This window comes from Coturnix japonica, chromosome 23 (assembly GCF_001577835.2).
Source record: "Coturnix japonica isolate 7356 chromosome 23, Coturnix japonica 2.1, whole genome shotgun sequence".
In the NCBI taxonomy this organism is placed as follows: Eukaryota; Metazoa; Chordata; class Aves; order Galliformes; family Phasianidae; genus Coturnix; species Coturnix japonica.
Window position 1 is genome coordinate 4,466,767 of NC_029538.1, and position 24,379 is coordinate 4,491,145.

The 24,379-nt window shown below is 50.7% G+C and overlaps 2 protein-coding genes across 8 annotated transcripts; both read left to right on the forward strand.

Annotated features, from left to right (window-relative positions):
- The first annotated feature begins 666 nt into the window (after nucleotides 1-666).
- KHDRBS1 (KH RNA binding domain containing, signal transduction associated 1) lies at nucleotides 667-18,928 on the forward strand. Of its 6 annotated transcripts, none has more exons than XR_001559377.2 (11): nucleotides 667-1,078; nucleotides 5,676-5,803; nucleotides 6,339-6,455; nucleotides 7,468-7,614; nucleotides 9,323-9,525; nucleotides 10,363-10,582; nucleotides 11,112-11,179; nucleotides 11,482-11,540; nucleotides 13,649-13,841; nucleotides 16,532-18,250; nucleotides 18,338-18,928. XR_001559377.2 is itself a non-coding variant. In XM_032448920.1 (10 exons), the coding sequence occupies exons 2-10, from the start codon at nucleotides 3,378-3,380 to the stop codon at nucleotides 13,744-13,746; spliced, it is 1,104 nt and encodes a 367-aa protein (XP_032304811.1). In that variant the 5' UTR covers nucleotides 972-1,078; nucleotides 3,345-3,377; the 3' UTR covers nucleotides 13,747-14,999. The 6 variants fall into 6 exon arrangements, 2 of the variants coding, with proteins under 2 accessions (XP_015739045.1, XP_032304811.1); XR_001559379.2 differs by having other exon boundaries at nucleotides 16,532-16,590; XR_001559380.2 differs by having other exon boundaries at nucleotides 16,532-16,590; nucleotides 18,461-18,928.
- A 166-nt stretch (nucleotides 18,929-19,094) lies between these two features.
- Nucleotides 19,095-24,054, forward strand: TMEM39B (transmembrane protein 39B). 2 transcript variants are annotated; one of them, XM_015883741.2, is made up of 9 exons: nucleotides 19,096-19,188; nucleotides 19,616-19,799; nucleotides 20,941-21,160; nucleotides 21,432-21,515; nucleotides 21,839-21,993; nucleotides 22,225-22,561; nucleotides 22,885-23,072; nucleotides 23,297-23,417; nucleotides 23,664-24,054. In XM_015883741.2, exons 2-9 carry the CDS (start codon nucleotides 19,672-19,674, stop codon nucleotides 23,898-23,900), a joined length of 1,470 nt encoding a protein of 489 aa, XP_015739227.1. In that variant the 5' UTR covers nucleotides 19,096-19,188; nucleotides 19,616-19,671; the 3' UTR covers nucleotides 23,901-24,054. The 2 variants fall into 2 exon arrangements, with proteins under 2 accessions (XP_015739228.1, XP_015739227.1); XM_015883742.2 differs by lacking the exon at nucleotides 22,885-23,072 and having other exon boundaries at nucleotides 19,095-19,188; nucleotides 23,664-24,040.
- Nucleotides 24,055-24,379: the final 325 nt, after the last annotated feature.

Consider the following 24,379-nt stretch of genomic DNA (forward strand, 5'->3'; position numbering starts at 1 on the left):
GCGGTCTCAACCACGTGCCCCGTTAGTTCGGGCCCGGAGCGCCCGCCCTGCAGCTGGAACAAGAGCTGCTGTGTGCTCTGCCCGCAGGAAGCAGCAGCGGGGCCCCTCCCGTCCGTGTGCACAGCGCAGCACGGAGCTGTGCAGCCCAGCAGGTCCGTTCTGTAGCTGAACGAACGCTGTGTGTCAGAGCTCAGTGATTAACAACACGTTGTGTCAGCAGGGAGCAATGGGGATGTGATCGCATCCACATCCGGTGCTCCTGTTAATGCTGGGAGCAGGGATGGCCCTAAAGCAGAGCAGCTCCTATATTCAGCCTATAAAAGCCTATTGCTGCAGCCAGCCCACAGCACACAGTGCTCCGGGCAGAGCAGCACTAAGACATGAGGCCCATATCCCAGGTCCCGGTCCCGCATCGCACCTCCCCGCACCGCCATGTCGGACCCGCAGTGCGCATGCGTAAAGCTCCTTGAGCCTGGCGCCACAGCGCCGCGCACGTGCTGCTCTCCCAATCGCGCGCCCGGCACTGCGCATGCGCACAAGGAGAATGCTTCCTTCTCACGCCGCGCATGCGCCCTGTGAAGCCGAGGGGCTGCGCGACAGCGCATGCGCAGAAGCGCGTGGGGTGGTCGCGCGGGAAGCGCTGTGTGGGGGCGCTGTGAGGGATGGGGCGGTACTTCCGGTCTCCCACTTCCGGTCCCGTCGCTGCGGCTGCTCGGGGTGGCAGCGCCGTTCGGGCCCGTCCCGCTCCGTGCCCGCATGCAGCGCCGCGATGAGTCCAACGCCCGCATGGGCCGCGGGCCGGGGGGACCCGGGGGATCCCGCCAAGGGGGGCCCAACCCGCGGCGGTCTCCCCGGGGCGGGGGGGGCCGTGGGGCCCAGCAGCCGCAGCCGCTGCTGACCGGCGGAGGGGCGGCAGGCTCCTCTGGCTCGCAAGGCCCCGCCGCCGCCTCCCCCGCCCCGCTGCTGACAGGGGGAAACAACAAGATGGAGCCCGAGAACAAATACCTGCCCGAGCTGATGGCCGAGAAGGACAGCCTGGACCCGTCCTTCACTCACGCCATGCAGCTCCTCAGCGCAGGTACCGAGCGGAGCGGGGGGTGGGGATGGAATGTGGCGGCAGCGCGGTACCGAGTGCTGGGAACGGCTCTGTATGAAGCGCTGGGCTGTGTGTGATATGAGCTATAGGGCACCGGGAGCCGAAGGTTCGTTGTACAGGGAGGTTGGCTGCTGTCATCCCTTGGGGGAGGGGTCCGAGCTGAGCGGCCAGATCGTGGGCTGCGATCTGTGCTTTTCCACTCGGTAACACGTCCAGAGCTCGTTCCGTGGTGCTGCTGATCCTCAGTAGTGAATGGGAATGGCAGCCTTTGTTCTGTGCCCGGAGCTGCCTTCTCCTTCCCCATCGCCGCTGTCCAATCGCCTGCCCGCTCTCATTCCTCCCCATCTCCCTCCCCGTGCAGCTGCCGGGGTGGGCTCAGCTGCCTCTGATACCTGGCAATAAAATCGGAGCCTTCAGCATTTCATACAGACTATTCTGCAGACTGACCTTGTGGCTCGGGAGGGTTGTTTTTCCCAGATAAGCGGGACAGCTGGAGCCTAAAAGCAGAGCCTGAGCATTCCACGGGCTGTGGGGATGTGCACTGTACCCTGCTGGGGCTGAGTATAGGCACCATAACAAGGTTGAAGTACTAATTAGGAATGTAGTCAACAGCTGTTTTTAATAAGTACAGCAATTTTAGGAAGAGGCCGTCGTGTTGTGGTTATGCATCGACATTTCCATATCTAAAACATGTGAAATCAGTGAGCTTTAACCCCTGGATGTGCAGCTTGGAGGTGCCATCCTCGCACCCAGCGCTGCAATAGAGCCATGTCAGCTTTCTGACCTCTCATAGGGGTTGGTGAGTTTTGTTCCTGTATTTCAGTGCCACCTGCAGAGCCCACAGCCGGCTTCAAACAGGAACAGCTTCAAATCTTGGCTGCCGCTTGGAGCTTAATATGCGTGCGGTGCTGAGCAGGTGGTGCCAGCACAGGGATAGCAGCACATTGAACCAGCTCCGTGCGCTGCCGTTTGTCATCCTGCTTCCAAATGATTCCTCAGGTCTTTATACTGCTGAATATTGCCATAATTGTCGCAGCGCTCGAGGCTTTTTTAGTTCCTCCTTTAATGTGGGAAATAATTCTTAAGAATTGCTGTCTCCTGTTCTGCAGATAGCTGAGGTACGTCGTCACGGGTAACTTGGCATCATTTGTGGGCACCTCGATCTAAATAAATCAGTTTTATAATCCGATTTGCCATCAGTTTAATGTTTTTCATTAATAAAAGCGTTTAGCCAGCTGATGCTCACAGCTCTGTGCTAATGCCTTCAGTGACATGAGACCTGAGGAGTGTGTTCATTCCCAAAGAAGGAGCAGCGTTCTCAGCCCCCTTTGCCCAGCTTTGTTTGCAGAGCGGTCTAACAAGGATTTATGAGCTTCTCCATTAACTTGGAGTTTGCTCATAGTGAGCTGCAGCTCTGTGAGGTGTCACATTGGAAGAAGGCTGGGTGCTTTTTGCTTGCTTCAGGTATATTGAGAACTGGGGGTTTGGGGAGTGTAAAATGGTGTCTAAAAGTAGCCTTAAAGTAGCCTGAAAGTACCTTTGTAATTCTGGAGCTGTTCAGTGTTTCTAAAGAAAAATCAGCATTGTTTGGGATTGGGATGAAAGGCCACACAGTGATGTAACGCTGATCCTCAGACAATGTACTGTGTGATATGAAGCAGTGAAGGGGGTAGATGGTGGGATTGTGTTACACAGCACCCTGAACAGACGTTGCAAACGGGGATTTTTGCACCTTGGAATATGAGGTTCCTCACTGCCGTGATTCAGGATCTACACCAGCTTCCTTTTCCTTGCTTTCATTCATGCTCTGGCTGCTGTGGCTGCAGGGCTGGAGGTGCTGACATCCCATAGGCACAGTGCTTCCAGGCACTGGGGATAGTCAGGAGGCATCCGGTGCCGTGTCTGTCGGCTGGAGGTGTTTTCCAGGTTCTTGCATTAATCTGAGCTATTTCCATTTCATGGAGATCCTCTCCTTGGACAGAGCTGGCATTTCATCTCTGAGCTTCCTGTGCTTTGTGAGTGAGCTGCCTCTGCTCCGCTCACACCTTTACCTGGAGCATCTTGGAGGTCCTTCATGTTCCCAGGCAGGCGGGATGGTGAGGAGGGCAGAGCACAGGGTGCTGCAGGTCCACGTTTGGTGGTTTTGCTAGGGAAGAGCTCGGGCTGAGATCAGGAGTGGCACTGTGGCTGCTGAGCCTCCTTCCTGCAATGCAGCCGCGTTACCAACCCCCCTTTACCTGCCCCATAGGATTTCTTCTGAGACAAAGCAATCACTGCCCCCATGAAGTCCGGGAAGCCACTGCCACGCATGCTGCCAGCCTGCTGCCATTCCCCGTGGCAAGAAGGTAACCTTCTGCTGCACCTCTGACACGGCCTTTAAAAATCAGCACTGAAATGAGGCATGCTTAACCCCTGAGGTGTACGTACGCTTCTGCTGCATATCAGTAAGTGGTCCGACAAACTGCTTCCGCTCGTCGGTTCGTTCAGTGCTGCTTCCAGTCCATAGCTTAAGGGGCAATGCACACCCAGAGGGACACACCACGGGGAGTGTGGGGCTGCTCCTTCCTCACACCTGTTTAAAGCTTTGGGGGTTCCTTCTGTGCTGTGAAGGAGACCGTGAGGCCACCTGCACTGACCCACATTGAAAGCCGGAGCGCTCTGCGGGTTGCTTTTTGGGTCAGGGTTTTTTCTTCTCTCTGGTTTTGGGTTTCACTTGCAGAATCGGTGATGCTGGAGCTGAGGCTTTGAGCACAGCTTTAACTGTTTGCTGCTCCCCCAGCCTCATTCCCAGGCGTTGCTGCTGTTGCATCAGGTTTTGCTGTGTGTTGTGGGTGCGATTCTTTGCTTTTCAGAGGCTGAAGTCTGATCACGTTGTTCTGGCAAGGCAGCCTAAGGGCGCTTTCATTATTATGTGTGTAGAAAGTCCTTTTTGTTAATATGCAGAATACTCTTACAAACATTCTCACTGCTTTTGGAGAGCCAAAGTATTGCAGAGAGGATCCCACTGTACTGCAGGATTTAAAGCTGTGCTTACCCAGCGCTGAGCCCAGCAGTGTGCTCTGCTTGTTCCACATCCCGGTTCTCTGATGTGTTCTTACAGCTGCAATGAAAAGGCTGCGTGTGAAGCTGACCCAGGCATCTCCTCGCTCTGTTTTACAGACTTGACAGAGCTCCAGCTGCATTTCTATTCTGTCCTCAGGAGATCATTTCTTTGCAGAGCAAAAATCAACCCATCTTCCTCAAAGCTGATTGTATCCGTCTGTATTGTTTTTTTACTGAGGAGCCATGGTGACACACTTAGGAGTGATCCAAGGAGAAATTAGGCTTTTTTTATGATTGTGCAATGTAATAACTCAATTATGTGCTTAGATCTCTGAATATGTGTGTATGAAGCCCCCATCCTTGGGGCTGCTGGAAGGTGCCAGGTGCCTCCATTCAGGCTGTACAGCCATAACCCGCTGTGCCTGACTGGGTTTGGGGTCTGAGACCGTCACTGGGTGGACAGTGTGCCCAACATCTGATGGTACCCAGCCTTTGAAAGCTGGAAACATGAACGTTTAATGCAAAGCATGGGCAGAAATTGCAGGACAGGTGAGATAGCGCGGCTGCCCTCTGCAGATGCTGGTAACTGAGCAGGCTGCCCTGCAGCTCTGATCCAATTGTGTGTGATCTTGTGAAAGTGGCTCCCTCCCCGCTGAGATGTGGGGAATCGTATTTGAAGCACTTTTGGAATCAGAATTGATATTTATAGCTCCTGGGTTTGCTGGTGAAATGATGTGCTTCAGCTTTAAGGAAGGGTCCTCACTCAGCATCCATTTGGAGGGGGGGCTCTTACTTTGACAGTCAGCATTTGTGGTTATGTTGGTTGAATCAAGCTGGGGCATCTCGATGGCTCATGTGCCCAGGGCTCCCTGCTTCAAGCTGTGAATTGCTGGTGATGAAGGTGCATTCCTGGAGGGAGGACTGTCAGCTCCAGAATCCAGTCTGAACTCCGGGCTGTCACTGACTGAGACTTCTGGTTATTAAGAATGCTGTCAAATAACTGGGATTCACAGTGTTGGCTGATGCCGCTCTGTGACAGATTCAAAATGGTGCATCAGCTTTAAAAAATTACCAAAGATTTGCCTGTTTTGCTGATCAATGCTGCACTGAAGCAGAGGAACTCAGTCCATGTGGTTGGGCTGGGTGCTGTGTGGGTCAGGGCTCTGCCGTGGGAGCTGCACTCACATGGGGGCAAGAGCATGGGGATGGACAGCAGGAGGCACAGCACAAGGGATGCACACAGCTGCTTAACTTTCCTCCCTTGAGCGATGAGGTTATCGTAGGGCATTCCCTGCTGCTCTGGTATCATTCATTGTCCTGCATTTGGCCTTCTGGAATCCTTAGGTGTGAAGGGAAGGAGAGGTGAGCTGGGCCAGCACATAGGCTGTCCTGTCTGTCCAGATCCCATTCATACAAATGAATCTGATCAATGTTCCTGTGTTAACAGAGGATGAGGGTGGTACGTCCTGGTACAATTCCAACGCTAAAATGATGCTTGTTTGAGGAATATAAGCAGCCCTATTTTTATCTTGTTTAGAAATTGAAAAAATTCAGAAGGGTGAAACAACAAAGAAGGATGAGGAAGAGAACTACCTGGATTTATTTTCTCACAAGAATATGAAACTGAAAGAACGAGTTCTGATACCTGTCAAACAGTACCCCAAGGTGAGGGCCAGAAAACAGCTTATGGAATCTCTGTGATTTGCTTGTTTTCTATGGATTTTATGGCTGAATGTTAGAGATAGTGGCTGTCAGTGTGGCAGCAGGAGTTATGCCAGTGTGCCGCTATCACTGTGGAATTTTTCCTGTGCAAGCTTGCAGGATCTTATTTCTAATATATTCCATGTCTTACGTTTCCAGAATGTCTAGGGATAAACTAAATGGTGATGCACAGTTGTGATGTTTCTTTACAAGAATAGACTCTCATGCAGAGCTCTGTGTTTTACAGTTAAGGCCACGTTTAACTCTTAAGACTGCCTGTAAATCTGCTAGAATAGAAGTTAGAATTAAGCTCGTTTTCCGTGAGTTCATTTAGTTTGATTTTCTGGGGGAGCATTTTAATTTGGAATTTAAATTTTCCTTTGTGTTTTTGGCCTAATTATTTTCGGTGTGACTGAATTTGTAATCCAGGTTAACATTGAGAGAAGCTCTCGTTGAGGTTATTGAGTTTTGGAGCTAAATATTTCTTCTTTGTTTACAGTTCAACTTTGTTGGAAAGATTTTGGGACCTCAAGGTAACACCATCAAGAGGCTTCAGGAAGAAACTGGTGCTAAGATCTCTGTGCTCGGGAAGGGTTCGATGCGAGATAAGGCAAAGGTAATGTCCACCCTTTGAAACCATAGTATACATTAATGCCTTTCATTCTGATGTGAAAAGCAGATGTTCCCAAAGCGTTTTATAAACCAGAATTGAAAAGCGAAGGCGGTAGGAATTCACCTTTGTGAAATTGGTCTGTGCTTGTTGGGAGCATTCTCAATTGAGAGAGCAGTGTGATGGATGCTTTCTCCATAAGCAATACTTGCAGAAACCCGTCATCTTTTGATGTACTGTACCTCGGGTGTACAGATAGCTTATATGGAAGGTGATAAACAAGGTCTTTAAAGTAAGAACCAATTCTACCTACTTGTTGAAATGTCATTTGCTGAAGTAATAAGTTTCCCCTTCAGAAAAAACCCACCATTTCCCATTTCCAGCAGTCCCCTCTGAGGTCTGTAAATTCTCATGGTTTACCAGCAGTGCATTGCTGGTGATCTTCAGTGAATCACAAAGAGCCAGGAGGCTTTCAGGGCAGGAAAAAAAATGGATTATTTTTTTATTTGCTTGCTCCTAAAATTGAGCTAACAATCAGTCAGTGGGGCTGTAACTTCCTCCTGCTTTTACTTCAGCAGCCTGAGAAGTTTTTGCACTCCAGTTTATTTATAGCTTCTTAAAACCAGCTGAATAACACAGATATCCAAGAGCAGAATTAGAGCATGAGTGAGATATCAGACTTCGCTTCCACTGTGAAGAACACCTCAGGCAGTAGGGGGTGTAGAACAGAACATCGCTTCTGTGTGCTTAGTGGGAAAAGTTTCTGGCATCATTGCATTTACTCTGACATCGCAGTCACCTGGAAAGGCAGCTGTGAAAAGCTGGAGGAGGCCTGCAGGGTGTGCTTGTGGCTTTTTGTTAAACTGTATAGTCATGTGCATAGGGTGTTAACGTGATCGATATGAGCAGACACAGCTAAAATGCTTTTTCAGCCTGCTAAGGCTTAGGAAACAGGAAAAGAAAAGCAGTTTTTCTACATCTTGTTTAATTTAGGATTCTGTGATATGCTTTTTTTCAGGAGGAAGAGCTGCGTAAAGGGGGAGACCCTAAATATGCTCATCTAAATATGGATTTGCATGTCTTCATTGAAGTCTTTGGGCCCCCTTGTGAAGCATATGCTCTGATGGCTCATGCCATGGAAGAAGTCAAGAAGTTCCTTGTCCCAGTATGTATACTGCTGCTCTTTGCTTATTTAAGGAGATAGATGTGCAGTATCAATCTCAAAGTGGAACACTACCAGGGCAGTAGCACAACAAACCTGAAATAGGTAGTTCTTTCCAGTATTAACTATGGACATGGGATGGAAAGCTTGTCCAGCTCCATATGTCAGTGTTAGCAGGTGAATAATTGTCTGTGTTTGGCACGGAAGAGATTTCCATAGGGTTGGTCAGAACAGAAGCTCTGTACACAGAAGTGTTTGCTGTGACCTGATAGTGAGGAGTATGGCTGCCCAGGAGCCTGGGAGCAATGTACCAAGTGTTGTAGGTATTTTCTGAGACACAGCTGTTAAATCAATATTTCCATAGCTTTAAGTTGGTAAGATGTGAAGGGACCTCTTCGTGCTCAGACATGTATACAACTGATGTTTCTTGTCTTTTGGGGGATTTCTTCTGTTGGTGAAGTTTCTGAGACCTTCACGTTCAACTTGATGTTAGTCTTACATTATGTAATACAACAAAGCTAGAATTGCAGAGCCTGGAGGAACCTCACATGCATTATTGAAATGGAGGTATTGCTCACCAAATTGGGAAGAAAACAAGATGGGGATGAAGCACACAGAGCTCCCAGCTTCTGGCTAGTCCAGCCTGTGATTCAGAGCTCTAGCAGGCAGAGAGCTGAGTGCACACCAGCTGAGATGGGAGAGCTCAGATGTTCTGTCTGAAACAAAAAGGGTGGGTGGAATCCAAGAGCTGTAGGTAATGGGGAAGCGTGGCAAAGCTTATGGTGGCTGGGTGGTTTCCATATGTCTGACACAGAGAGATGACTGTGTGAAGAGCCTTTGAAGGAAAGAGGTCATCTTCAAGGAGACCCTTGGATGTACAGAACTCTGCCTTGCTAAGGCAAGTGTGTAGCCTTGCTATTTAAAGAGTCTTATCTATCAGTGCCTTCAAACAATGTGTTAAACTTGTGAAAATTGTCAGAGCAGTCACTATGGAAGCCAGCAGTGCTGTGAAGACGCAGCTGGCAGGAGACTCCTTGCCTTGTGGAGTTGCTATGGCAGCATGAAGATCCCCTCTGTGTGCTCAGGGAGGGGTGGGCTGCAAGGACCTCTGATGGCTCACCAGGGACTCGGCTAATTCCTGAAGCTGGATCCCCTGGGGTGATAAAAACACACAGAGCAGAAGCTTTCTGTGTTCATGAGACTGCGAGAAGACAGCCTGCGTTTGCAAATTGCTATTTACTCTTCGTCAGGCTGCATCCTCTCCTGTTCCTTTAGCGTGTCAGGGACACTGCAGTATGCTGTTATGTTATGTGGGCTCATTGCCACCTGTCTGCCTTTAAATGGGAGTGTAGGGTGCTTGAGGGGAGATATATCTTGCCTGACTTAACCTCTGAACTCTCCAACATTTGCAAATAAATCCTGCCAGTGTCCCTGGGGTGCTGAGTATCGGGTGCCTCCAGAGCTCCCACAAGCAGGTCCTCTTCCCAGGGACCATCTGCAGCACACACACAGTACTGTGCTCTTCTCAGCTGTTTTGGAGTAAGCTGGCATTTGTGTGCTGCTGCCTGCTGAGAAGATCCCAGGGAAACCAACCAGCAGGTTTTCATTTAGGACCGTTGGGTCATGTTTATTCCAGCACGGTGGCTTATGGTACCCTGAAGCAGAGACTGTAGTTAGCTGCTCTTTGGAGCTGACTCTCTCCCCTCTTTAGGATATGATGGATGATATCTGTCAGGAGCAATTCTTGGAGCTCTCCTACCTGAACGGTGTACCAGAGCCAACTCGTGGCCGAGGAGGCCCTGTGCGGGGAAGGGGAGCAGCTCCACCACCACCTCCACCTGTTCCAAGGTACCTTTCCCAAAAGCATGGACCTGGAAATGCTGCATCTTGCTCAGAGTGGTGCTGCGAGATCAGGTTAAGCTGCTTATTCTTGTACATCAGCTGTTGACTTTGACCTTGGCTTTTGGCCAATGCTTTCTAGCCTTGTTTTGCAGGCTTGCTCTAGCAAGCTGCCATCAAATATTCTGCATGTTTGGAGTTACAGTAGTTATGATCTAGCTCAGTGGATGTCTTCCTTATTACTTTTGCTGTCTGAAATCATCAGCATCGTAAAGTAACCATTAAAAGAGGAAAGAATAGCTAGAAGATTGTTTTTTAAAGAGAAAGTCGGCCTTAGAATGCCGTGCAGATGGTTTGTGTTTGTGTTTGCTTCTGCAGCCTCCAGCAGAATACATATTTTCAGTTTAAACTGACCTTCCTGTGAAAGTCACAGGGTGGTGTTGTTCTGTCACTGCTGTCGAGGCGCTGAGATGAATTGGTGGTAACACTCCGTTGCTGTAGTCACTTCACTACGTATTTCACAGGGGTGGCCTGTACTTCTGTCTGACCGTCCATCCCAGAAGTGTCCCTGCTCCCCTCAGCGCTGGTTGTACAGTGCTGGAGGGGTGGCAGTCGTTGCTGGTCAGTGACAGAGGGCAGCTGGAAAGGAGCTCTGAGAAACCCCTCAGCCAATGCTCTGTGTTGGGTTTATTCCTGCACAGCGTGTAATGCACTGGTGTTCCCATCCCAGAAGAGTGTTTTTTGTTGTTTTTTTTTAATTGATGCAATACAGTATTAACAATTCATTCTTGACAAGTAATCCATAGCTTAACGAATGGTAACCAGATTTATTTATCAAGCACTTGTGTTCTAGGGTTGCTGTAAGCAGCTGTACAGCAATAGCAGCTCACAGTTGTTCTCCTCTCCTTCCAGGGGGCGTGGTGTCGGTCCTCCCCCTCCGCCGCCTCCTCCCCGGGGGGCCATGGTGCGAGGAGCCCCGGTGCGTGGTGCCATTGCCCGGGGAGCAGCTGTAGCCCGTGGGGTGCCTCCCCCCCCAGCAGTCCGGGGTGCTCCTGCACCCAGAGCACGTGCAGCCGGCATCCAGCGGATACCACTTCCTCCTCCTCCCGCGCCAGAAACCTACGAGGAATACGTAAGGATCCTGTCTACCCTTGGGTGTTATTCCACATGGCTGGTCTTGTGTTTAGTTATTGAACCTTCTGGACCTAAAGGCCACAACCAAGAGTACTGCACTGAAGCAGGGAGCAGTACTGCGAATGCTGGTGTGGTGCTGGGCGACTGCCTGCTTCAAAAGGAGCTGCTAGTGTCAGAAATAGCAGACTGGTTTTTGTCTGTCTCTAAATCTGTGCATGTGATATCACAGTTACAGACTTCCCAGTGCATGGATTTGTACTGTAGACAGGCTGTAGCCTTGGACATGTAAGTCACTTTCTAATCCATTAATTGTAAAGATCAGCGTGGTTCATTCCTTGCCAGCCACAGCACACAAGCAGCTTTTAGCTGCCCACCCATGTTTTCTGCTTAATCCCTTCCCCGTGGCAGGCAGGGATTCATGAGCTGCTCCAAAAACTCCTGTAACCTGAATTCACTTTTGCTGCTCCCTTTGGTCAGTCGTTAACCTTCCATCTTTCCGTTAACACCATTTGTATCATCCATTTCAGGGTTATGATGATGCATATGCAGACCAGAGCTATGAGGGCTACGAAGGCTACTACAGCCAGGGCCAAGGGTAAGTCTCCCACCTGTTACTGGGAAAGTGATGCGTGATCTTTTCTCTTTTAAGAGCATAGAAGCGCTTATTTCTGAGTGTGAGCTGTAAGGAAATGCCCTTTTCTGCTGTAATCCTGGAGTCCCTGGGAAATATCCTTTGGGAATGTCCCCGTGTTGCTGACAGATCTATTGAAGCAGCGAATGCACACCATGGCCATGGAGAGCAAAGATGCCCCGTCCTGCTCAGGTGTTTGTGCAGGTTGTGTCAGATCAGGAATACAATCTCAGCACTGTGTGTAACCAGCATAATTACTCTTCCAGGGACACAGAATACTATGATTATGGACACGGGGAGGCACAGGAAACCTATGAAGCTTATGGTATGTCTGGGAATCCTGTTCTTTTTGTAGGGGCTGTACATAGCTGGGAGTTGCCTGCGCGTAGCAGCTGTATGTGGTTGGGAATTGCTTGTAGTCAGTCAGCTGTTGTCCAGTGCTGCTCCACACTCTGAGCAGAAACTTCTGACACTGAGAAGACCTTAAATAGTTTTCATGGTAGAATATTTTTACTCTACAGATTACGCAGATCAGAGCAGCTGAAGGCATGATGTGGTTTTGAGCTTCTTATCTAGCTCGGTTGTCTCAAAGGTGATGAAAAATTCCATTTTTAACTATGGAAATATCTTTCCATTTCCTGGTAGCTTTAGAGTACTTTAAGAGCTATGGATTTCCACCCACAGCACTACTTTTGCTGCAGTCTGGTTTCATGAATTATGTTTTGTTGAGCTGCATGAATGCATGGCTCCATCTGCTTCCTTATCCTCAAAACCCTTCCAGCTGACACTGCCTGCACTACACATTTGCTTTAAAAATGGTTTTAAATGTCATATTAAGGCCTCTCCCTTGACTAGGTGGAAAAATGTTGTTCGATATGACTTGCAGGTAGTCTGTGAAGTCTGGCTAATGTGCATTACCTAAGGCCATCAACTTAGGCTAGACCGAGGAGTGTGGGAGGCCAATTTGAGCACAGCTATGTAAATCACAGGCTGTTGAAAGCCATAGGCCTTCTGTTTGAGGTGTTGGCAATAAAGGATTAGGTGACTGCGTTGTTTTTTAAGCTAGTTCAAGTATCTGAGCTTACGAGTGGCATCTGCATACGGCAATAAGAAAGACTCATTTTCCTTCCTCTGTAAGCAGTGAAAGGCTCACAGTGAGCTGCTCAGTGGTGTGGAAATACACTGTGTTGAAGGCAGTGCCTGCAGCAAAGCATCCGTCAGACGCCTGAGGGTGTGAGCGAACTGAGCTGGCAGCCGTGATGACCAGCATGGAGAGGATTCTGGTATTCTCAGAAACAGGGAATCCCTGTGCCCTGCTGTTGTTGGGAGCTGTGAGCAGAGCCAGACCTGCCTCTGGGTGTGCCCTGGGCGTGAGCTGTGAGAAGGGCAAATTCAGGTGCTTATCGGGGCTGCTTTTCCAGTCTGAGGTGGGTGTGAATAGGCAGCTGCTGTCAGCAGTGCTGGGTATCTCCGTTCAGAATGGCTCTGGGACGGCTTGGGTTGCTGCCTGTGTCAGTCACGCAGCACAAAGAGGCTTTTGTGCCTCCTGCTTGGTAGGAGAGCAGTGTTGTCTGGGGTATGAAGGCCAAAACGCTCGTTGTACGCTTGGCATGAAGTTGCCACAGTTAATCTGTTTATCCACAGTAATTTCCTTTGGTCTCTGCTTTCATGAAAACAAAATCAGAAGAATAAATTGTCAAACCAGGCAGGAGACTTGTGAAAATCAGAGCGTGTTCCATGGCAGCAGGAATAGCAGCCGGCTGGCCTTGGGGTTTGGGAGGCTGCTTTGGTGAAGCGGGGACTACAGCGGGCACAGCAGTATGGATAATGCAGGCACCAAACTGAAAGTTGAGCTTAGTTGTTTGGGGCTCGGGGCAGCTTGGGGACAGTGGGGTGCAAACTCTGTTTCAGTGGTAGAAGTTCATGGCTGTCCTGCCTTGTGTATTGTCCCAGCAGTGCTGGTGCAGTGCTGGCATAAGAATGCAGGTCTGCAGCCAAGCAGATGCTGCACTCCCAATGGCTGCAAACGGCCCCTGGTTTAGGTGTGTTTTGGCACAAGAACAGCCTGGTCTGGTGCTCCTGCAGGAGGAACACGACCTGCAGCCATGTGGGGCATGGAGGTCTGTGCTGACGGCCGAGAGGTTGTGACTGCAGGGCCTGCATGGGGCTGGCTGCCAAGGCTGCCTTGAGAGCTGGCTGCGGCTCTGCTGAAATTAATTACTCATAAAAGACACTGGGTTTGTCCAAGCCGAGGCTGAGTGGGGAATCCTGGCCTAGCAGCTCTTCCCTAAACGTTCTGCAAAAGAGATCTTTGTAGAACTGGGGAGGGACGAGGGGTGCATCGCATCAGCCCCATGCAGATCCCTGTTGGGACCAGCCACGCCGGGCCCTGAGCTCGCTGCCAGCGTTGATTTATCGCTCTCTTTTCTGCAGGCCAAGATGACTGGAATGGTACCAGGCCCTCCCTGAAGGCCCCGCCAGCCCGGCCGGTGAAGGGCGCCTACAGAGAGCACCCATACGGACGTTACTAAAAACAAAATGAGGGAAAAATAGCAGTTATGAGCAAACAGTTGTTACTGATTCTTGTATCTCCCAGGATTCCTGTTGCTTTGCCCACACCAGACAAGTAATTGTCTAACTGTTTTTCTTCGTGGCCCTTTTTCTCCCACTCCATCCTCACCCTGCATTCTGGCTTCTGTACGTAGTATTTTAAAATGAGTTAAATAGACATAGAGCACCGGTTTTAATTTTATTTTTTATTTTTTTTTTGAGTGTGTAGATTGCTTTTCTTTCCTTGTTGTTTAGATAAATAAAACTGTACCTTTTTTTTCCATAAACAAAACAAAACAAACAAACAAACCAGTTTAAAATGTTAGTTTCAAAAGTGACATGGCGTGCTTAGCAGATATGAAACGAAGGTTTTGTTAACCTTTCAGTTCGGTTTTAAGGAACCCATAAAAGCTGTAGTTGCAGAATCCCAAAGTAGGCTACATTTCAAAATTCAGGGCTGTTTTTAAGCACTAAAACGATAACGTAACGGTAGTGGTTGCCACCGTTTAGGAGTAACCTCAGACCTCAAACTTTCCTTAAAAGCAGATGGCTGGTGAATCTTCAGTTTAAATTTTAATACAAAGGATCCTCAAGCAAATTAAATAGTTTTCTTTTTTAAAAGAAAAACCAAAAGATAATTGACCTAAAAGGAAAAAAAAAAAAAACAAAAACAAACCAAAAAAAAAATCAAGAAATTAGGTTTGTAAAATTGACTTTCCTGAAGTGGGTTTTGAAATCTAGCCCCAACCACGCGGTGTTGAGAGATGCTTGGGAAGTGGATCCCACTGTGACGGTCCTGGGTGGAGAACTTACGAGAGGGAAACCAATTAAAGCGCGGCTCTGATTGCCCAGTGTTTGATATTAGAAAACACAGCATGAAGTGAATAGGTCTGAATTCTCTAAAACTGCAGTCTTCTCCTTTCTCCAGCTCTGGGGGCGTGTAATGCAGCGCGAGCTTTAAACTGCCAAAGCGCTCAGTGTTCGCAGTCCCACTGACTGGAACAAGTGCATCTCAACACCAGCTCTGCGTAAAAAGGGACGCTGCAGCTGAAAAAATGAGGACGATTTTCCCTTTGTACATAGGTTAAAGTCCTAATGGGATTCGTACACGGTCCTCCCACTCTGTTCTCGAAGATTAAATGCTACATGTGTAAGTCTGCCTAAATAGGTAGCTAAAACTTGTCAACATGTCTGCCGCAGTTTGTCAATAAAGTTTAGTCCTTTTTTAATCAAAGTAAATGTGATGAATTGTCATTTTTTTGGTTGAGCAGTAAAATAGCTGTTCTTTTTTTTGTGTTTTTTTTTACCAATCATTTTAAATTAATGCTAAAGCTAATTGTCTTTTTAAAACGTGGAGACTTTCTAAACGTGGTGTTTTTTGGTTTTATATTATTTTTTTTTGCAATTCTTACCCAAAGTTTATCAAGTTCAGCTTAATTTAAAGGGGAAAAAAAAGTAAAAGAAAAAAAAAGGGAAAAAAAAAAAAAGTTAAAACCTGTTTTTCACCCCCTGGAAGTTGTTTGAAGGCAGTTTGGTCCTGGGCTGTGGCCACAAACCGGCTTCTGTGTGCTGGAAAGTGATTTTGGTGCTCTGCTCAATTACTGATTTGGATTGCAGGTGGCCTCAGAGTAAGGCAGGCTGCAGGCTGGGTCTGAAATGGCCCCTGTAAAAGTAATGTGACGAAGCTAATGCTAAGAAATCTGAGGAGGAGGGAGCTCGCTTTCTGTGCATGTAAATCCCCCCGTCCCCTTGGCTGGGATGATGCCTTTCCTACCCGGAGGCAGCCTTTACTCAGAAAGCCACTTAGAAACATATCCCTGTTGGAGAAGGGTGCTGCAGTCACTCCTTGTATCCTTCCCAAGGGTATGTGTGTATTTATGTGTATACATACAACTAAACATCTAAATCTTCTCAGAGAGACGTGACAAACTGTTTGTGTTTCCCAATGCAAAACGATCTGGCATCGTAGGGGGAAGAGAATAAAACTGCTCGGGGGTGAAAAATAGAGCATCAGGAAACAAACTGCTGGTAGCAGTGCATGACTGAGGGGAGTGCTTTAAAACAAACAGTTGTATTTGTAGATTGTTATTAAAGTGTAAATAACTGCATTTTCAACACTGGTTTGGAGTCAGCTTTCAGGGCATAATGTCTTGCTTGATGAAAAGATCACCCTATGCCCCCCTTTTAAAGGAAAGTTATCGCAGGAGAATCAGGATGTGTAAAGCTAACATGCATCGCAAAGCCCAAAAGGTAACCTAAATGTCTGATTTTAATAGCACATTTCTCTTTTACATAAACCGTGACGGCAACTCGCATAAACTTTATTGAGACGATTCGCCAAGTGTTAATTTTCATGTAAAAGGTTTGCACCAAAAAAATAGAAAAAAAAAAAAAAAGAAAAAAAAAAATGTTTAAAATAAACATTAAAAAACCAACCAACCAACCACATGGTAACGTATAATTAGCGCTAACTTGAATAACGTGCCCTTTGGAAATGCACTGTAATGTAATGTGGGCAAAAAGGAATCGGCGAGCTTAAATACCAAGAGATGTAAAATGAATGTAGATAGTGCTGCCAAAGCATCTGCTCAGCTGTTCAGAACGTTCCGCGGTGGCCCTTTGTAGACCCCACTATTGACACCGGCTGCGAAATGGTCCGAGCTCAGCTTAAGTTGCATGTTTTCCTTCCTGTGTAATTGCATGCAGGAGTCTGTGCTGCTGTTTGTGCTCGTGTTGAGGAGACTGATGGATGCCTTCAATTTGCAGGAGCGCAGAGCGGCTGGCGATGGACCCAGGGGTGAAGGCGAGGAGGGGCAGCGCAGTGGGTGAGTCTGTCTGCTTCTTTGTGCCACTTACTGCAAGCTTTGAACACGTTCTGTGTGGGCAGAGGGGGCAGCACCATCTGAGCTGTTACATTGGAGCCGTTCTTTACGTACCCACAAATAAATGGGTGCTGGGAAGGGCAGCTCCAGCAGTGATGCTGTGGTCAGGGTTAGAGCTGGTTGCTGGCTGAGATGCTGGCTTTCATGTGAGCACTCATAGCTGCAAGGTAGCGCTGAAGTTGTTGCTACCTGGTGCTCTAGAAACAGGGCAGCCCAAGGAAATATAGAAATGCAGAATGATGGAATGGCTGGGTTGGAAGGTGCCTTACAGCCCATGCAGTCCCAACCTCTGCCATGGGCTGGCTGCCCCCCAGCTCAGGCTGCCCACGGCTGCTCTGTGGCCTCGAGCACCTCCATGGATGGATGCCCACAGCTCTGGGCAGCACTGCTGGGGTCTCACTGCCCTTTAGGGAGAGATTTTCATCCTGGTCTCTCCGCTCAGCAGTGCTGGTGATGGGGTTCCCTCTGGTGGCCGCTGTGGCTGCAGCAATTCGTTCTGTAAGTGCCTTCATAAATGCAGCACGTGCTCGCAGGCCATGCAGGGCTGTGCTTGGGGTGCTGAGCTGTGCTTGGGGTGCTGAGCTCCGGCATCACGCTGCACTGACCCGTTCATGCAGCAAGGACGTGTCTCCCCTGCGGCCCCAAAGGCAGCAGCCCCAAGTGTGTCCTCTGGGGACAGCTCTGTTGGCTTCTCTCATATCTTGAGATCGCTGTAAGCCTGAGCTCCAGAAATCAGAGAACAAAGAAATCAGCCTTTGTGCTGCTGGAGAAGTGTAACGGCTTCAAAAGAGCGCTGTGCAAAGCGCTGGGAGCAGGATGTAGAAGGGCGTAAGACTTATTTTATATGGAAATGCAGAGCTACCCAACGAGCTTCTCTTGAGAGCGTTAGGAACAAGAAAATGGTTATGTGTGGAAATAGTGAGTGAGATTACCCGCAATTCTCTGCCTTTAACTTGAAAATTGGAGCTGTAATTCTGTTAGGGAAAGGCATCGCTTCTGGAATCCAGGGGACTGTTTGTGTGATGCATCTCCATTACAACGCGACTGAAACGTCAGCTTAGATGGGGCTGTTCCAATCTTGGCCATTTCTTTCTTAATAGGCCCAACTTTTATATCGAGTGGGAAAGCTTTGATAGAGATCATCTATTACAATGCAGTTTTTTAGCTGTAGGAGTGGATCTTGTGGCACTGCCTTTGGGGTTGCACAGCTTGCTCGTTCATCACATTTATTGCTTGTTTATGTGAAGATGTTGAATGTTACGGGGCAGTGTAACTCTTACTATATTGCAAATAACTGCATATGCTAAAAATATTCCAAAAGCACAGCCTGTATCAAGGAGCTTCCTTCCTTCCTTGCCCCACATCGCTGCTCTGAGGAGCCCATGTGGGCAGGGGGCAGCTGGCACAGACCCCTGGGGGGGGGCAGCAGCTGTGGGTGTGTGCTGGGAGCTGAGCTGAGCAGGAGGTGCCGTTACAGAGCCCAGCCACGAGGGCTGTGAGTGCAGATGGTGCTTGTGGGGAGTGCGGCACAGCTTGGGGAAATGCTGCCGTCACTGGGAAACCTTCAGCACGTCGGGTGAGATGTTGGACACGAGCCCTGCTGGTAAGATTGGAGGGGGAAGGATGTCTGCAGCCATTCAGGCCGGTGGGGATCTGCCATCTCCAATGTAGATGTTATTCCTCTTCTCAGGAAGCTCAGATCCCAGGAGCGCAGAGCAGAACCCTTTGCTGTCGTTGCTCAGCGGAGCCATATGTTCCAATAGAGATGTTTGTTTCCACGCTCACTTTGCTCCTTTGGCTGCATTGCATTCAGATGCTGAAGGAACGAGCTCCAGGAGCCCTTTACTGCGAGTTGGAAGAAGCCAAGTGCCAGCTCTGCTCCTCCAGCTGCCTCCAAACTGCAGAGGGGCAGCATCAGAGCACAGCCTGCACATGGAGCTGGATATGGAACCAAGCAAAGCTGTGCCTGCACTGTGCCACCACGAGCTGCTCCTGTGCAACACTTCTCTACTGCTGCTGCTGCAGGACGGGGTTCTGCCGCGTTTAGGATGCTGCTGGGATCCTAAAGCAATGAGGAACAGAAGATGCTCCTGTGCAGGGCTGTGAGCTTAGGAGAGGGCAGCAGGACTGTGAGCTGCTCCATGGGAAGCACAGGAGGCAGATGGAGGATGTTAATATTGGGGTGGATGTTGTTAGGGGCTGTACAGCAGAGCAGCCCCTGGGACTGTAACTGCTGGCGATGTTAATAAAGACCGAACACGGACCTTTTGGCCGCCAAACACCTGAGTCGGTGCCGTTTCTCTCCGCACCGCGGGGCTGCTCATCGTTACCGGGGGTTCGTGTTTCGGGTTGTTGGGGTGGGCTCACACTGGGGCCGGATACGGCAGCGGTTCCCGTTTCAATGAATGGCGGTGGGGGGGCGTGGCCGGAGGGGGCGTGTTCCGCGGTACCGAGGAGGATTGTCCGCTAACGGCCGCCGTACAACGCCGGCCCCGCCCGCCATATTGGGCCCTGCGCGGGCTGAGCGGCCGCCGGAGATGGGTGAGGGCGGGCGGCGGGACGGGGCGGGGCGGAACCGAACGGAACCGAATGGGATGGAACGGGACGGAGCGAGGAGGAGCCCGGGCCTGGGCCTGGGCCTTGTGGGCCGCTTCGCTGCCCCCTCAGCCCCACAGCTCTGCGGCCTATGGGCACTGCGGGCTGTGCTATGGGCTGTGCTATGGGCTGTGCTATGGGCTGTGAGGCCTATGGGCAGCGCTATGGGCACTGCGGCCTATGGTCAGTGCTGTGTGTTCTATGGGATGCGGTCGGGTCGGGCTGTGGGCCCAGCAGCCCCTCAGCGCTGTTTGTGTCTGTCCCTGTCCCCATAGAGCGCACAGGGGATGAGCTGGGCTGACCCACGGTGACAAGGGCCGGGCGGAGCCGTTTCCCCGCTGCCAAACTCACTCCTGAGCTTTTCTCTTTGCAGTTCCGAGGGCTGCAGGCGCAGCGGTGCAGTGAGGAGCCCAGCAGCCGCCCGTTGTTATGGCAGGGGGAAGGCGGGGCCCCAACCGCACGTCGTACTGCAGGAACCCGCTGTGTGAGCCCGGCGCTGCGGGCGGCTCCGGACACTCCAGCAGCTCGTCTGTCACCGGGGTGCGATCCAGAACCAGGTACGGCCCGGAATGAGGGAGTGTGAGCCCTGCTGGGCATCCTGTGGTCTCCCCTGGGTTCCAGTGTGCCCGAGTGCTGTGTCAGATCACAAAAAGCACATAGAGACCAGCTGGGGGAAAGGGAGAGTGCAGGCAATGCTGCATCCATGCCTGTCTGTGGAGACCTGGCTGTTGTGCCTCCTGTGCCAGGTGAGGTGTTCCTAGGGCAGAGATCAGCTCTGTCTACAGGCTGCATTGCAGGGGGTTCCAGGTTCTAGCACAACTGGTTTGTTGCCTTTCTGCTTCTGAGGTAGAAAGAGAAGCTTCGTGCAAACAGAAATACATAAGCAGGAGGGACCTTACGAACTGCTGAGCAAATTTAGACCCGTTTTAACACACTCTCTGCTCATGACCTTAGGCAAGGAATGCGTATGGATACAGTTATTCAAACAAGTTATTGCGAGGCCACCAAAAGTGGAGCAATCCAGCCTGCACCTCCAGTGCTGTGAGAGCATGCACAGCCATCCTTATCACTAAGTAGGTAATGAAGTACAAAGCCACACCTCAGGTAATTAGTCTGTGCAGCCTTGTGCTCTGGATACCTGAGAGCTGCTCTGTGTCAAATATTGCAAACCAGTGGAGATGTATCAGTGTATCTTAGTTCCCTTTGATTGGGAGGGTTGGTGTCTGGAGTTGTGTGCGTGCTCCCACAGGAATATACGGCTCTGACTCAACTTGTTTTTCCTCCTCGATTAGTGGAACAGAAGCTGAAGAATGAGAAAGGGCTCCTGTTTAATTGCTCTGTATTTCATGTTCAAGCACTTAGAAAATGTAAATAGCAACTCAGGGTCTGCACGCTTGCAGTTAATTAAATGGCTACTGGTTGAACAGCACAGCACAGCCACAGCTTTTCAACCTCTCAATGAGGGATTCAATATGGAATGAGCTGCTGCTGTAGGCTGGCCTGGCTCCAAATCTTGCTTTCCCTGGGGAAATTCCTGCTCTCCCTGCACTGCAGCAGTTCTAGGAATCCTTGGGGTGCTGACACCTCTGGTTTGTAGCAGCTATTGACCCTGCCCACCTGCTCCTGCATCGTGCTGTGCATGCAGGCGGGCAGTGCTGTGTCTCATGGAGTGACCTCTGCCTTCTCTTTGCCTCGTAGGAGCGGTTCAGGTACGGGGCTTTCCAGCCCACCTCTGGCAACTCAGGCGGTCATTCCCCTGCGGCACTGTAAGATCCCCGAGCTGCCTGTGGAGAGGAGTGTGCTCTTTGAACTTCAGCTCTTCTTCTGCCATCTGGTCGCTCTGTTTGTCCACTACATCAACATCTACAAAACCGTGTGGTGGTACCCGCCGTCCCACCCGCCTTCACACACATCTTTGGTAAGTGCTGCGGGGCAGCTGCTGGCTGTGATGGCTGCAGGTTCTTTGGGGTTATGAGACATGATTTTTTCTGTCTCTGCTGTGTACAAACTGCACACAACTCCACAGCCCGGGAGGTTTTGCTCACCTGGCACTGCCCATCTGCTTGGTTTTCTCTTCCTGATCTTGGAAGAGAGTCGAAAGAGAGCAGAGTATCTCAGGAGCTTCCCTGTGTAATGTGGATTTCTGCTGCCCTATGGGAAGTGAAACCATTTTCTTCTTATCTCTGCAGAATTTTCACCTTATCGACTTCAACGTGCTGACGGTGACTACGATCGTCCTGGCGCGCCGCCTCATTGTCGCTATTGTGAAGGAGGTAAAGCCTGTGTACAGATCTCAGAGCTGTTCTTTCCTCCTGGGTGGAACGTGGAGCTCGGTGTCCCTTTGAATTTCAGGCTCTGATGAGCCAGAAACTTGGGCATGTTTTCTAATTGGAAGACCAGAAGTGAGCAGCTCAGATCGATGCTTGTGGCTCTCACTGCCCTTCCGCAGGCCTTTCTGAATTACTGCCTCAATGAGGCTGCCCAGCTTCTGCTTGATTCCTTGCAAAGAACCGGGTTTGAGTGCTGCCCATCTCTGTGCTCCTGGAGGAGGATTCAATGCCTTCCTTCTGCCCTGCTCTCTCTGCTCTCCTTCCAGGCTTCCCAGAGTGGCAAAGTCTCCCTGCCACGCTCCGTGTTCCTGGTGGTCACTCGCTTTGCTGTTCTCACCGGCACAGGCTGGAGTTTGTGTCGCTCAATAATTCACCTCTTCAGAACCTACTCCTTCCTTAATCTCCTGTTCCTGTGCTACCCGTAAGTATCTCCTCGGACATTTGTGTGTGAGTTCTAACAGTGCTGTGGGTGTCGTTCGGGTGATGTGAAGCTTGAGTGTAAATAAGCACATGGTGACACAACAACAGGACTTGTGAGAGCCCCTTTGGGGTGGGCTGCAGTCATTGTGCTGGTGGTGTCTATGTAGCACACTCAGGTTTTGCCTGCAGTGCTGGTAGGAAGTAACCAGCTCTCTGTGCTCCGCTGCTGCAGGTTTGGCATGTACATTCCCTTCCTCCAGCTGAACTGTGACTTTCGGAAGACAAACCTCTTCTCCCAGGTGGCCAATATTGGCCCCAGAGAGACCAGCGAGGTGAACTTCAGGGGCAGAGACTACTTGACAGTCCTGAAGGAAACCTGGAAGCAGCACACACGGCAGATGTACGGCATGGAGGCGATGCCCACTCACGCCTGCTGCCTCTCCCCAGATCTCATCCGAAATGAGGTGGAATACCTGAAGATGGACTTTAACTGGCGGATGAAAGAGGTGCTGGTCAGCTCCATGCTCAGTGCCTACTACGTGGCCTTTGTGCCTGTCTGGTTTGTGAAGGTGAGCTGGGGTGTCACCCCAACATGGGACCGGCTGGGGAGGACTGGGGGGTGCTGGGTTAGGGGGTATGTGTGGTTCTTGCTTGGCTGGGATGTGGGAAGGTTGGAGGGCTGTTTGTGTGCGCCTCAGGAACAACCTCGCCATGTTGGGTGATGGGAAGCACGGTGTGTGCAGGAGCTGCACAGCAGCCACACTATGTGGGCGCCTCTTTTAGAAGCACAATTCACAGCAGTGTGAAAAGCCCTTCTTTTACCTGCCGTGTTTTGATGGCTGCGTTGGGTGAGCCTGTCCAAACATTGTCACACATCCTGGTCCCCCCACAGAACACTCAGTACTACGACAAGCGCTGGTCCTGCGAGCTCTTCCTCCTGGTTTCCATCAGCACGTCAGTGATTCTCATGCAGTACCTCTTACCTGCGCGCTACTGCGACCTGCTGCACAAAGCTGCAGCACACCTGGGCTGCTGGCAGAAGGTGGATCCAGCGCTCTGCTCCAACGTGCTGCAGCACCAGTAAGGAGCTCTGCTGGGACGAGGGCTGGAGCTTTGTTTGTTTCCCCTTCCTTGTCTGTGCAGGGAGCTGTGCATTCCAGCTGTGTCTCTTCTTTTTGCTTACCAAGTGGCCGCAGCACAAAGCTCGTGTGTCCCCCCAGCTGTAGTGGGAAGGCAGCACATCCCCCTCAGGCCGCGTCCTGCTCTTTCAGCAGACATAACAGCCCCCTGCTTGTCTTCTGCAGGTGGACAGAGGAGTGTATGTGGCCGCAGGGAGTGCTGGTGAAACACAGCAAGAACGTGTACAAGGCTGTGGGTCACTACAACGTGGCGGTGCCATCGGACGTCTCACACTTCCGCTTCCACGTAAGATCCCATTTCCTGCTGGGGGCTGAGCTGTGGCACCAGGCAGGACAACAACAGCCCCTGTGTCCTCAGCCCTGCTCCACTGCACTGGTGCTGCTCTGCCTTTGGAGCTGCTCTGCCCCATCCCAGCCTCCATCCAGGGCTGTGTGTGGGTTAGACCTGGCAGTGCAGCACTTAGAGCTGTGCCTAAATCAGAGCTGGGAGGTTCTGCCATCAATCTGTGCCTCATTGCAGCCTTCCCTCCAGTTCTTTTTCAGCAAACCTCTGAGGATCCTCAACATCCTGATCCTGCTGGAAGGAGCCGTCATCTTCTACCAGCTTTACTCGCTCATTTCCTCCGAGAAGTGGCACCAGACCATCTCGTTGGCTCTGATCCTCTTCAGCAATTACTACGCCTTCTTCAAGCTGCTGCGTGACCGGCTGGTGCTGGGCAAGGCCTATTCGTACTCTGCCAGCAGGGACTCAGAGCAGAAGTTAAACTGAAGCTGATGCTCGACTGATGGCAGAACAACCGAGGAGCCCTCAGAGCTTTGTATTTTTGTTACCACTGCTTTTTGGTGTTTTGTTTGGTTTGTTTTTTTTCTTTTCTTTGATAACTGATGTAATTAAAAGGAAAAACCATATTTTTTTACTCCCAGCAGCTGTCGGTGTGTTCGTTTCATGGCCGCCAAGGGGCGCCCGGAGAGCGCGGAGCTGCGGGGTGTGCGGGGCGGCGCCGGGAGCCGCTGGGGGGCGAAGGGAGGAGGAGGAGGATGAGGAGGGAGCGGGGACGGGAGGTTTCGGGGCTGATCCCGGTCCTGCTCTCCGTGCCCGCAGCCCGGCCCGCCCGCAGCCCCCTCCCCACGGCGCGGAAGCGGCCGCGCTCGGCCTTTCCCGAGGCTGAGGATTTCCTTCCTCCCATTGAGCTGGGTTAACCCCGGGGTTAACACGCAGCCGTGGGGCTCCGGCCGTGCAGGACGCGG

What these genes read in the sequence shown, in the direction of transcription:
- TMEM39B (XM_015883741.2), top strand. Translation starts at nt 19,672, where the DNA reads ATGGCAGGGGGAAGGCGGGGCCCCAACCGCACGTCGTACTGCAGGAAC. An exon ending in GGGGTGCGATCCAGAACCAG is followed by an intron (nt 19,800 to 20,940) that starts GTACGGCCCGGA and finishes TTTGCCTCGTAG; the next exon opens with GAGCGGTTCAGGTACGGGGC. An exon ending in TGCCTGTCTGGTTTGTGAAG is followed by an intron (nt 22,562 to 22,884) that starts GTGAGCTGGGGT and finishes GTCCCCCCACAG; the next exon opens with AACACTCAGTACTACGACAA.
- KHDRBS1 (XM_015883559.2), top strand. Translation starts at nt 757, where the DNA reads ATGCAGCGCCGCGATGAGTCCAACGCCCGCATGGGCCGCGGGCCGGGG. An exon ending in CGATGCGAGATAAGGCAAAG is followed by an intron (nt 6,456 to 7,467) that starts GTAATGTCCACC and finishes GCTTTTTTTCAG; the next exon opens with GAGGAAGAGCTGCGTAAAGG. An exon ending in CAGAAACCTACGAGGAATAC is followed by an intron (nt 10,583 to 11,111) that starts GTAAGGATCCTG and finishes CATCCATTTCAG; the next exon opens with GGTTATGATGATGCATATGC.